The sequence below is a fragment of the Equus caballus genome, chromosome 15 (genome assembly GCF_041296265.1).
Source record: "Equus caballus isolate H_3958 breed thoroughbred chromosome 15, TB-T2T, whole genome shotgun sequence".
Classification (NCBI taxonomy): Eukaryota; Metazoa; Chordata; class Mammalia; order Perissodactyla; family Equidae; genus Equus; species Equus caballus.
In genome coordinates this window covers 84,392,205-84,403,700 of record NC_091698.1, presented here as the reverse complement: position 1 = coordinate 84,403,700, position 11,496 = coordinate 84,392,205, and the positions used below count along the sequence as shown (strand labels likewise).

Sequence of the window (11,496 nt, the reverse complement as noted above, 5' to 3'; positions counted from 1 at the left end):
CTACATCATTTTCTTAATAAATACTGTTTGAGACTATCAGATGCCAAGCAGGGCAGATACTGTGGTGCATGAGTAATAAGAGTAAAGTTGTTCAGGACATGATGTAAAGTAGAAAGCTGCGTATTGTTATCATTTTAGAGGCTGCGAATCCAGGAGAAGCACAATGTGCAGATGTAGAATCCTGACAAAGGAATGGACCGGTGTTCTGTGATGGCTAAGCAGATGCAACAAATGAGATAAGCACAAATCTGTCCTTGGACAGGTCCTTTTGCTTCATTCACAAAGGAGAAAATGAAAGAAACAACTGAAAAAATGTACGTGGTAATAATATAAAATATCTGAGTGGAAATAAAAAGGCTAGGCATAGATGGAGTAAGTCTAGAGAAGAAGAAAAATTGGGGATGAGATAGGAGAGGGCTGTCTGAATAAGCAAAATGGCTTATTCTGTCACCACAGATCTGATTTTATGAGACTTCATGGGCAGCAAAAACAGTTTTAAAAAGACTACTGATAGGTTTAAGTTGTGCAGTGTTTGGCTATTTCCTGTTAGGTATTAGTACTGGATTTCTAATGACTTGGACCAAAAATGAAGCAAGTTAAAAGAAAAAATTGACATTTGATATCAGCATATATTTACTTGTGAGTCTGTTCAGGCACAGGTTTGAGGTTTATTAACATCTCAATCTTCACAACATCCCTGCAAGGTAGGTCAAAGCGGTATGATTCTTCTCAGTTGTGCATGAGAAACAGCTCTAGAGAAGCTAAGTAACTTGTCTAGCCACACAGTAAAGACAACGGTCAGGGACAGTGCTTTGGTTTCCTGATTACCGTCCCAGCATCATGATCTGTCTGTGAAAGGTGGCTTGGTTGGTGTGGAAAACTACATAAAATGGATGTAAAAGTAAAATGCAAACTTGTTTGGTTAAATCCAGTTCCACTGAAATCAGGAAAATCCACTGTGTTTAAGAATAAGAGTCAAATCACTGTTTATGGAAACAAATTTAAATATATCATGGTTTTCTGTTGGGTCGTACAGGTCTGGACAGAAAATCTCTTTTCCTTTTATATTTTCCTCATCCTCTTCTTGCAGCGCTGGTTGAAAACAGGGGAGGACCCCATAAGGCTATCAGTGGAGTGGGAACCATAGCTGCTGTCTGAGTCATCAGGGCTCTGGGGAATCCCAGCTTCACTCATGCCTGACATGGGCTCCTCGAACACATCACTGCCCAGCACGCCATGCCCAGAGACATTGCCTTCTTCACTCTCTTGAGGCTCCATTTTCACATGGGCCAGATTCCAAAGAGGGGAAGCATTTACCTCTGTACCTAGAAATGGAAGAACAACAAATAACTAATGTTAAGCCAAGGATAGAACAAAGGAGAATGAATAGACCACCCAGGGCAGACTGATGGCCCTTGAGCTCAGTTTTCACTCTGACTCTCCACTTGGCTGTAGAATATGGTTGTTATTCTCTGCTTCAAAAAGTTACCAATTCTGAATATCTTCCTTTTCACTTCTTCCACCTTCCTTTACCCCACTTCACCCACCGCCATTTTCCTAAACCAGGGAAGTAAAACTATGCAGGAGAAAGATTCCCTGTCTCCTGGCCCAAAGGCAGGCACGGCTATGGGGCTCTTGTTCAGTCGTTAAGAATGCTTGACCTTCCTTCATTCCTTTTACGCAGCTGTCTTGTTTTCCAGTCTTTTGTTTGGGTCCCTGATCCTCTCTTCCATTATGAAAAGTTAATGATCACTACAAAATGCTGGCAGCAGTTTCCAGGCTGCTAAAAAGAGACATGGCCCCTTTGTCTGCAATAGTTTCTCTTTGGCCCTCCTGTCTGTGTTCTAGCAATATTGTTATGTGGTTATTGCTGCTTCCATGGTGAAAGGCTTTCTGTCCAACACCTGTAAAAATGTGGCCTAATCCTGTTTTAGGTCATACTTGAGGATTTGCTATTTGTATCATTTGTGCATTAATGAAATGACAATTTATACTTGTAAAGAACTGAGTGTCTAGGGGTTGGCCCGGTGGCGCAAGTTAAGTGCGCACGTTCTGCGCTGGCAGCCTGGGGTTTGCCAGTTCGGATCCTGGGTATGGACATTGCACTGCTTGTCAAGCCATACTGTCGCAGGTGTCCCACATATAAAGTAGAAGAAGATGGGCATGGATGTGAGCTCAGGGCCAGTCTTCCTCAGCAAAAAGAGGAGGATAGGCAGCAGATGTTAGCTCAGGGCTAATATTCCTCAAAGAAAAAAAAAAATTTAAAAACTTTGTAAAAAAAAGAACTGTGTCTAGACTAGTTTGCAACCTGACCTACTTAAGGATCGAGTCATCGTGGTTCCTAAAGTAATCAGAGAGTCTATCTACAAAAAGAGGCCAGCTGCCTCTAACTGGGTAGCTCTATTTCAATCCCTTTCAGCTCCAATTTGTTGGGGGTACTCTAGCCAGGAAGCCCAACTACTCAAACATCCTAGAGCAATTAATCTATCTGGAAGTTGTCTTAATCATTTGAGTATAAGCATCAGGAAAGACCAATACAGAATACTAAGGGAAGAAGGGAACATCTGCCCACCCAGCTGGGTCAGCTGAATTAACTCTGGTAATCAATAGGATAACACATAATGCATCTACATCCTAACTAGGAGTTATTTTAAAGAATGCTGGTAAAGCTGTGCTAATCCTCTCTTTACTAATTACAAAGAGAATGCTGGTATCTCGAGTTCAGTGAAGCTATATTTGTTTTTAGACTTTCCATTCTCCTGCCCACCCTCACTTTTATTCCTCCATCTTCAGAGCTTGATTCCAAAACACAAAAAGTACTGAGATGTCAGATCTCCCAGAACCAAAGTGAGTAAGTTGATTCTTTTACTTGAAGCCTGCGGCGAAGCCTCGACCTCCAGGTTGGATGGGAAGCGCTCACTCTGAGCCCCAAGCACTCCCATGGGCAGTGACTGGTCTCCAGAAGCAAGGTCAACCTCCAGTTCCTCACTGACAGGGAAGGCGATGTCGCTCACAGGTTCCTCCTTGATCTTTACAGGCTTAGTGTCCTCTGTGGCCTTCTCAGGATTGACAATCCTTTCATACTCTTCAGAGAGTTGCTTACTAATCTGTTGGCAAGCAAGAGTCAGATTTTCCAAGGAAATGTTAAAAGCAAGTTGGATAGTCCAATTATGACATCCCATGGAAAAGCCAACAGAATATGAATATGAATAAAGCATCCACTGCCAATAGAAGGACTTTGTTTAAGGTATTGAATTTGCATTTGCAAATGATAAGAGATACATAAAGAAAATTTGTTTGGCAGAGTGTGTAATTAAAAGTTACATAAAGGTGAAAAATAGACTATGTTAAAGATAAAGCAGAACTGGGACAAAAGATCACATTTTTGGCTATAAAAACTAACAGCTGACATATGTACCCTAGGTGGATAATGAATGGTGCAGGAAATCTGGATCACTTAGCAAAGACTCTTTTGTTGGGTGTTAAAATTTCTTATGATAGTTTAGATTTGGGGAAACCAAAACTGAACAAATGACTTGCTTAAGGCCACAGGGTTGAAGAGATTAGATTATTTCTGGTTCTAACCAAAAATGGTGTCTCTCCCCACTCCTCCACCCTTGGGCACAATATCACTTCACTCTGTTTTGTTTTGCTTTTCATAGCACTTAACACCATCTGAAACTGTTGTGATCATTATTTGTTTACTTGTTTTTGTTTCCCTCTCAGGAATGCAAACCTGAGGAACTTATTAACTGCTGTATCCTGTTCCCTCACCCACAACAGGCCCTCAATAAATATCTGGTGAATAGAAGCATGCTAACCACATTTTCTCAGACTCCATATACCTACCTGTCTATAATTTCTTCCAGAGGAAGTATTATCAATAAATGAGGCCATTCATTGACTAAAGGAGGCCGGTGGGTCTGATCAGGTCAGTGATGGGGTCAATGGAACACAGCTAGGGCCATAAGGAAAGCAGGTGAAGTCCACTCTGTTCCAAGACCTGTGCTCTGTGCTCTAGAGCAAGTGTGGGATCCTGCTGAACCCTTAGACTACACATCTTTATCCACTTCCCCTCAGGGTCGCCTCACCTGTAGCATGTAACTGTGATAGTCCTTGATGCGGTGCTGCCAGAACTTCTGGAGGGAGAGCACACTGCCAATGCCCACTTCATGGAATACCTGCTCCATAATGTCGGGGAAAGGAGTCTGCCCCAGCCGAGCCTCCCGATCCACGGCAAAGCGCAGCAACTTGGTGAACTTCAGGCAATACTCATGTGCCACATCAGTTAGGGTCTCCAGGACACTTTCATTAGCACACTCAAAGCCTGCATGGGCCAGGATTGTGGCTACTGCCTGGTAGAGGAGCTGCCGGCAGGAGTGCCAGCTGAGTTCAGTCACAGGTTCCCCTTTCCCACTGAAAGTGGAGACATGGTAGTGTTATTAGTGCTCTTGCAAAGGGGTGACCTGTCCTGTCTCCCTAGGAGTTTTACAATTCCAATCAAACCACTGGCCCAGCTTTCCAGGGGAATTCTGAGCAGGTTACATAGCCCAGTTTCATCTTGCTGCTGTCAGGGCATGTCTCAACAACCCACAGACATATCTCTGAGCTCCTCTGATTACATAAAGGTTGAATAGGCAATACATGTCTATAATAAACAGTATAAAGGGGTATATAGTGAAAAGGAAGTTTCCTTGTACCAACTGCTCAGTTTTGATCACTCTTAGGATCTGATTAATTTTAAGAGTACACCTCAAATACAGCTCAGTGGTGCTCTAATTATTTCATCAGATATAGTTTCCTCACATGCCGGGCCATGTATGAACTTTCAGAAATACATGGTCCAAATGAGGAGATTCTTATATAACTACAACAGACTATTTGTAAAACTGGGAAAGCAACTTAATTTTATAAAAGCAATTTAAAACATATACAGTGTACAAAGCATTTTTATCCTATCCTCTGCTGTAAAATGGTAGAGTCCAAATTATTCTATTTGGCAGGTGAGGAAATTGAGGTTCAGAGGGGCTGACTTGCCAGTTGTTTAGATATTAGTAATAAGCGGTGGAGCTTCTGACTCCAGATCCCATGTTCTTCCTAACACACCATTTTGCACCTAATCACTACTGTAGAAATCCTAATCTCTGCAAGAAAAAAACACCTCAAGAAGCTGTCTGACTTCATAAAAATAACTTGTGTGTGTGTGTGTGAGGAAGATTCGCCCCGAGCTAACATCCGTTGCTAATCTTTCTCTTTTGCTGAGGAAGGTCAGCCCTGACCTAACATCTGTGCCCATCATCCACTATTTTGTATATGGGATGCCACCACAGCATGGCTTGATGAGCAGTGCTCGGTCTGTGCAAGGATCTGAAGCTGTGAACCCCGGGCTGCTGAAGCAGATTGTGTGAACTTAACCATTATGCCACCAGGCTGACCCCAAAAATAACTTTTAGTAAGCTTCTAATAATTTACCTGTCTCCTGAAATCTCCTATCTTCTGCCTCCCTCTGACAAAAGAAGTACATAGATAAAAATAAAATAGCGTACAGAAAATTACTCTTCCCTGGTCCATACTTGGTATGCGTTACCATGTGCTGTACGAGAATGCTTGAGGAGCTATCCACCTACTTTACTATTATCTGCTCAGCTGCAACTACTGCCATTCACATAATAGTTGAAAAATAAGAAAATCAACTGCCAAATAACTTTTCATTTACTATTTCCATTATCATTTCCCATAGCCAGCCTCCCTGGGCCAAAAGCTAAAGGCCTCAGAAGTGCCTAATAAGCACCTCCACAATTGATATAAATTATTTTTGTTACCTTTTTTTTCTTTAAAGGTAAAGGTTTCTTTTTTTTTTTCTTTCTGAGGGAGATTCACCCTGACCTCACATCTGTTGCCAATCTTCCTCTTTTTATATGTGAGCTGCCACCACAGCATGGCCACTGACAGACTAGTGGTGTAGGTCTGCGCCTGGGAGCTGAACCTGGGCCACTGAAGCAGAGCACACTGAACTTAACCACTAGGCTACCGAGGCTGGCTCCACAGTTCTTAAAATATGTATAAAACAAACCAGGCATAAACTTTTGATATCCATAGCTCCTCCTAACAATTAAAATTGGAAATTTGACACAAAACTACAAAATTCTAAATAACAGCATCCATTTAATATGAAGGATGATGTTATTTTGTTAAAACTAAATTGCCCTCAAAATGTAAATATGGTACTGACTGCTACAGAGCAAGTTTTTTGAAGTTGGGCATATCTGTACTAATATGTGCCATGCATGTAATCACACAGTTATCCCTCCTGCTTTCACTACTCCAACTTCAGAATCTTTGATTATGCAATGCACAATGACATCATCTGGCCTTCAGCTAGGCCAGCTGGAACCTTTATGTATAAGTCTATTTCTGCTCTTTCCTCATTAGTTTGGGAAAATTAAAATAGTAGTAATTATTATCATCAATAGCCAGATGCAATAAGTGATATACAATATTACTTATGTAGTATTTTTGCCAACATATTTAAATCTGAATCTAATCTTGAGAAAATAATCAGCAAATCCAGTAAGTGGAACATTCTACAAGACAAATGACCTGAACTCTTAAAAAAAAGATTACTACCATGTTTTTTAAAGAGGAGGAAGCTATTCTGGCTTAAAAGACACTAAAGAGGCATAACAACCAAATGCAATGCATGAATTTTTGTTAGGTCCTGGATTGGGGGAAAATACATCTAAAAAAGTTATTTTGGGGGGCAGGCCCTGTGGCTGAGTGGTTAAAGTTGCATGTGCTCTGCTTTGGCAGCTTGGGGTTCGTGGGTTCGGATCCCGAGTGTGGACCTACTCCACTCATCAGCCATGCTGTGGAGGCATCCCATGTACAACATAGGGAGGATCAGCACAGATGTTAGCTTAGGGCAAATCTTCCTCAAGCAAAAAAAGAGGAGGACTTGCAACGTATGGTAGCTCAGGGCAAATCTTCCTCACATAAACACACAAAAAGATATTTTGGGGATAACTGGATAAATCTGAATATAGACTTATTGCATGATACTATTTAATTAGTGTTCACTTAATTTGGTATGATAACGGTATTGGGATTATGTAGGAAATTTTATGTAGGAAAATAAAATTATTCTTATCATAAGGGGAAGAATTTAGGGGTGAAATATTGTAATATCTGCCACTTTAAAATATTTGGCAAAAAAGTGTATATGTATGTTTATATACATTTGTATATTTGTGTGTATATGTGTGTATACACACATGTGAGAGAAAGTAAATGTGGCAAAATGTTAAAAATGGGTGAATGCAGGTGAAGGGTATTTGAGTGTTCATTGTATTATTATTTAAACTTTTCTATAGGTCTGACAAATTTCAAAACAAAAAGAAAAAAAGTAATTTGGCACCAAACGCAAACTTACCCACTGAAATCTAGTAATAGCACTAGGTTATAATGCAGTCATTCAGAGGATCTGAAGCAGGGCTTCTCAAACTTAAATACACATATGAATCTCCTGGAGATCTTATTAAAATGAAGATTCTGATTTAGCAGGTATGGGTGGGGCCTGAGACTCTGCATTTCTAACAAACTCCCAGGTGATGATGATGCTGCTGGTCTTGGACCAGATTTTGAGTAGTAAGGATCAAGAACATTTTTATATCCTTATTTCTTAAATTGCGTTATCAAAATGAAAAGACACAATTAAAAAATTCTTATATAGAAGTTGTAGATTTCTAATAATATGAGAATAAGTCCATGAATTTCAGTTTGAGGACACTGAGCTAAACCCATAATATACATTTTAAGTTAAACAGAAAGACCAGACTCTGAGGATTATGAGGCCATGGCCTATTTACATACCAGTGTAGTACCTTGCTCTTAGTAAAGTACTTGGCACACAGCAGGCACTCAAAAAATATTTGTTGCATCAGAAAATAAAAAAATACAGACTCTAGATTTGGAAAATCAGGGTTCAAGTCTTAGACTTCCCACTAACTACCTGAGCAACTTTGGCTAAGTCAATTATTCTTATCCTCAGTTTCTTCATGGACATATTATTACATGCTTAATAGGGTTGTTGGGAAGATTTTTTGAGAAAAGTAAGATATAGCAAAGCCTTGCCTTACCGATAAAAGTCACTCTCTGGGTCACTGTGCCGGATCTGGAATGGTGCATTGGGATTCTTACAATCTAAAGGAAGGAGGTCATCAGGAAGAGGAGGTGACCCAGGGCAGGAGGGGAGAGGTTCACTCTCTTCAGTCTTTACACCTTCCGTCTGTTGCTGATTCTGGGCCTGAGCTGTGGCAATGAGGTTGCGCAGACGTCGGTTGTGCTGGATAAGCTGAATGGTATGGATGGTGAGGCTGCATGGCTCTGAGGGGATGTCCAGCATAGTGGGGGGCTTAGGCTTGTTGGCTGAGGGTTGGTGCAGGGGTGGGTCATGGACTTCCACCAGACGGAACTCCCGTGGGAGCAAATCAAAGGAACTTCTGTTGGTCTGGCTTGATGAGATTGGTATCTCTCCCCAGTATCTCAACATTTTGGGATAAGAAAGGAAAAGCTTTCAAGTTAAATGTAGATGATACCCCAAACTAGTATTTTTAAATCTCTGGCAACTGTAGGTTATAGGTTTCTGTAGTGAAAAAATATGAAGTCTAACCAGTTATTTACTTAAAAAGTAGGCTGTTCAAGATGACTTAGAAAAGTGTCAGTGTCAGCAATACTGTAGGACCAAAGATGTACTCCCTGAAGAAATTAAGAGAAATATAACTGTTAGATGCCAGTCACCACAATCACACACAATGACAATTCATATTAGACTGAACCACAAGGTGGAATTTGCCTCGTTAGTAGACTAACATTTGGGGCTGTAGTGTCCACGTTTTCCATCTCACCCCCCTACCTCATTACTAGAACTGCCATCATGCCCAATCCTGAACAATTTGCAAGGAAAGATACCTAAGTGAAACCTGGAATATTTCCCAGTATTTCGACACACCTGTCCTGGATCAGCAGGAGAATGGGGACTAGAGCTAAAGATAGGCACGGGTGGTTCTTAATCTGTGTATATCAGGCCTTTTAACTGGTCCTGGTGAAAAAATTATAAACCACTAATCTAAATAGTCTTATGTGTTCAACTTCTGACATACAGAGGGAAGAAGCTGAGAGATTTCTGCCGCCTCTTAACTGGTATTCCTTCTTTTAGTCTCTCCTTATATCTAATCTATTCTCTACAGTGCTGCTAGACTTAATGCTTTTAACTCAGATCTAATGGCTTCCCGTTGTCTTTGGAAAAAGTCAGTCAAAATTCTTTGCCTTACCATTCAACAAATTTTACAAACTGGCCTCAACTCACCTTTCCAGATTCATTGCCCATACGTCTCTTCAAATTCAACAAACATTTACCGAATGCCAGGTATTATGTGAGGAGACAAAGACTCAGGCAGGATCCTTCACCTGAGGTGAGGGAGGAAAACAAACAGAACATTTCAGTATGAAAGTGTGTGGTAAGCGCTGTTCTAGAGGGGCAGACCTGGTGCACTGGGAGCACAAAGGAGGTGCTTCCTGGAGAAAATGACCACCTTAGTTCTAATGGTATCATACCACTCACTTTAAGAATGCCATGCATTTCCACAGTTGACCCTTTAAGCTGCAATCCCTGTCAGAAATGCCCTGCCACCCACCACATGCCTGGCAGACTTGTATTCATTCTTAAGTATAGCTTAACTCACCACCTTCCATCACCTGCCCAGTACCTCTCCCTTCATTATATTCTCACCGCACTTTGCGTGTCTCTGTCATAGCATATATCCCTGGATTTAAACTGGTACTTATCTCAATTTTATTCTCTCATCTGTCCCTCACAACCATGATCTTGGTACACGTCTGGCACACAGTGATATCTGGCATTTACTGAGCACCTACTATATACCAGGCTTTGCCTTTACTGTTTAATTCAATTCTCCCAACTACCCTATGAAGTAGACGCTATTATTCTCCCATTTTTCAGATATAGAAGCTGAGGCCCACTGTCTTGCCTAATGTCGGGAACGGCTGAGAGGGAAAATCAAAATAGCCTCGAGTCTGCACTCTTAAAAACTACACTATGCCACCTCATTAACTGGTTTCGGAAAGAAGAAAAGAATGAACGAACAAATGAATGAACAAAATGACAGAAAAAAACCAACCGCCCTCTTCCCTAACTTCACCGAAAGGAGCACGAAGGGCAGGCACCAAGCCGAAGCAACGCCCAAGTCGCTCGAGGGGGTCCTCGGTCACGGTCGGCAGGTGCAGGCGCCAACCACAGCGTCCCTGGGGTCTCCTGACACTCGGAGCAGCCGGCAGGTCTGGACCTGGATGGAGGCACGGAGGCGCCACTATTCACTGCCGTGTCGCAGGACGGCACTGGGCGGCCGTACGACTCCGAAAGGCCGGAGGCCAGAGACGCGTCCGGCCCGGAAGGCTGGTTTGTTGATTAGTGGGCCAAGCCTGACGGAAGCGCTTCTTCTCAATCAGGTAAGCCACAGGAAGTTATTACAATCCGGTTGCAACCTCTAAAGATGTCCCCATTCTGACAGCAGCCCAACCGCCTTTTTCTGTTTTTCTCTTCTTATGATCTTCCCGTGATACTCACCTCTTCACAACGCTGTGGGTCGCGAAGGAGCAACTCCACAAGCGCTGGCCAGAGAGGCCGCTGGGAGCTGGGGATAGGGAGGCGCGGAGAGGAACGTAGAGACCGAGGGGTGAGGTTTCCCAGGAACAGATTTTGAGGCTGCACCCGGTGAGGATGGCTGATGGTTCCGCTCAGTCGGAGCCGCTGGCTTCGCAAGAACTCAATAGTGACTTCAAGAAGCCAGCCCTGCCGGTGCCCCCAGCTGTGCGGGGCAAGGCCGCGGACACCAATCCTTCAAACCCTGAGGAAGTGAAGAAGGAAAGGCCCACGCCTCTGCTGGACCCCGATTCCGGGAAGCCTGATGTTCCCCCGGACAGCGGGGAGACGAGGAGTCCACCCGAGGAGCAGCCGCGGCCCGTCGCAGCGGCTCCTCCCCCTGGCGGCCCGGCCCGGGCCCCCCCTTACCGAGAGCCGCCGTGGGGAGGCCCTGCCACAGCCCCCTACAGCCTAGAGACCCTGAAGGGTGGCACCATCCTTGGCACCCGGAACTTGAAAGGGACGAGTTGCTGCCTTTTCGGGAGACTGTCTAGCTGCGACGTATGCCTGGAGCACCCTTCGGTATCTCGGTATCACGCCGTGCTGCAGCACAGGGCGTCCGGCCATGAGGGAGAATGCGACGGCCACGGGCCCGGTTTCTACCTCTACGATCTGGGAAGCACCCACGGCACTTTTCTTAACAAAACCCGCATCCCACCCCGCACCTATTGTCGCGTCCACGTCGGGCATGTTCTTCGCTTTGGAGGCAGCACCCGGCTCTTTCTTCTTCAGGTAAGTAGAAAAACCTAGAATTGAAATCTCTGGCGTGCGCCAGGCTG

At 43.4% G+C, this 11,496-nt stretch overlaps 2 protein-coding genes across 8 annotated transcripts in view; one reads left to right on the top strand and one right to left on the bottom strand.

Annotated features, from left to right (window-relative positions):
* Positions 1–609: 609 nt before the first annotated feature.
* SUPT7L (SPT7 like, STAGA complex subunit gamma) lies at positions 610–11,059 on the bottom strand. 3 transcript variants are annotated; one of them, XM_005600113.4, is made up of 7 exons: positions 10,643–11,059; positions 10,218–10,361; positions 9,365–9,465; positions 8,136–8,754; positions 4,092–4,416; positions 2,870–3,107; positions 610–1,325 (listed from the first exon to the last, which is right to left on the bottom strand). In XM_005600113.4, the coding sequence occupies exons 4-7, from the start codon at positions 8,546–8,548 to the stop codon at positions 1,063–1,065; spliced, it is 1,239 nt and encodes a 412-aa protein (XP_005600170.1). In that variant the 5' UTR covers positions 8,549–8,754; positions 9,365–9,465; positions 10,218–10,361; positions 10,643–11,059; the 3' UTR covers positions 610–1,062. The 3 variants fall into 3 exon arrangements, with proteins under 3 accessions (XP_005600170.1, XP_005600171.1, XP_023475093.1); XM_005600114.4 differs by having other exon boundaries at positions 10,197–10,361; positions 10,643–11,041; XM_023619325.2 differs by lacking the exon at positions 10,643–11,059 and having other exon boundaries at positions 2,774–3,107; positions 10,218–10,350.
* The window catches only part of SLC4A1AP (solute carrier family 4 member 1 adaptor protein), a 34,534-nt gene continuing 33,811 nt past the window's right edge, over positions 10,774–11,496 (top strand). For 3 of the 5 annotated variants that reach the window (XR_011426141.1, XM_070235644.1, XM_070235643.1), the window contains exon 1: positions 10,796–11,449. Coding sequence is in view for 4 of the 5 variants with exons in the window: in XM_070235644.1 (XP_070091745.1) it covers positions 10,796–11,449 (654 nt within the window). In the remaining variant the exon portion in view is untranslated. Of the gene's footprint in view, positions 11,450–11,496 lie in introns of all 5 variants that reach the window. The other 2 variants (XM_005600110.4, XM_070235642.1) reach the window with 2 other exon arrangements.

Excerpts from the sequence above, each read along its gene's own strand:
- SUPT7L (XM_005600113.4), bottom strand. The coding sequence starts at position 8,548 with ATGTTGAGATACTGGGGAGAGATACCAATCTCATCAAGCCAGACCAAC. Across the intron at positions 4,417-8,135 it reads CCAGAGAGTGACTTTTATCG|TGGGAAAGGGGAACCTGTGA; the intron begins GTAAGGCAAGGC and ends CTCCACTTTCAG. Across the intron at positions 1,326-2,869 it reads GGCTTCGCCGCAGGCTTCAA|GTACAGAGGTAAATGCTTCC; the intron begins GTAAAAGAATCA and ends TTCCATTTCTAG.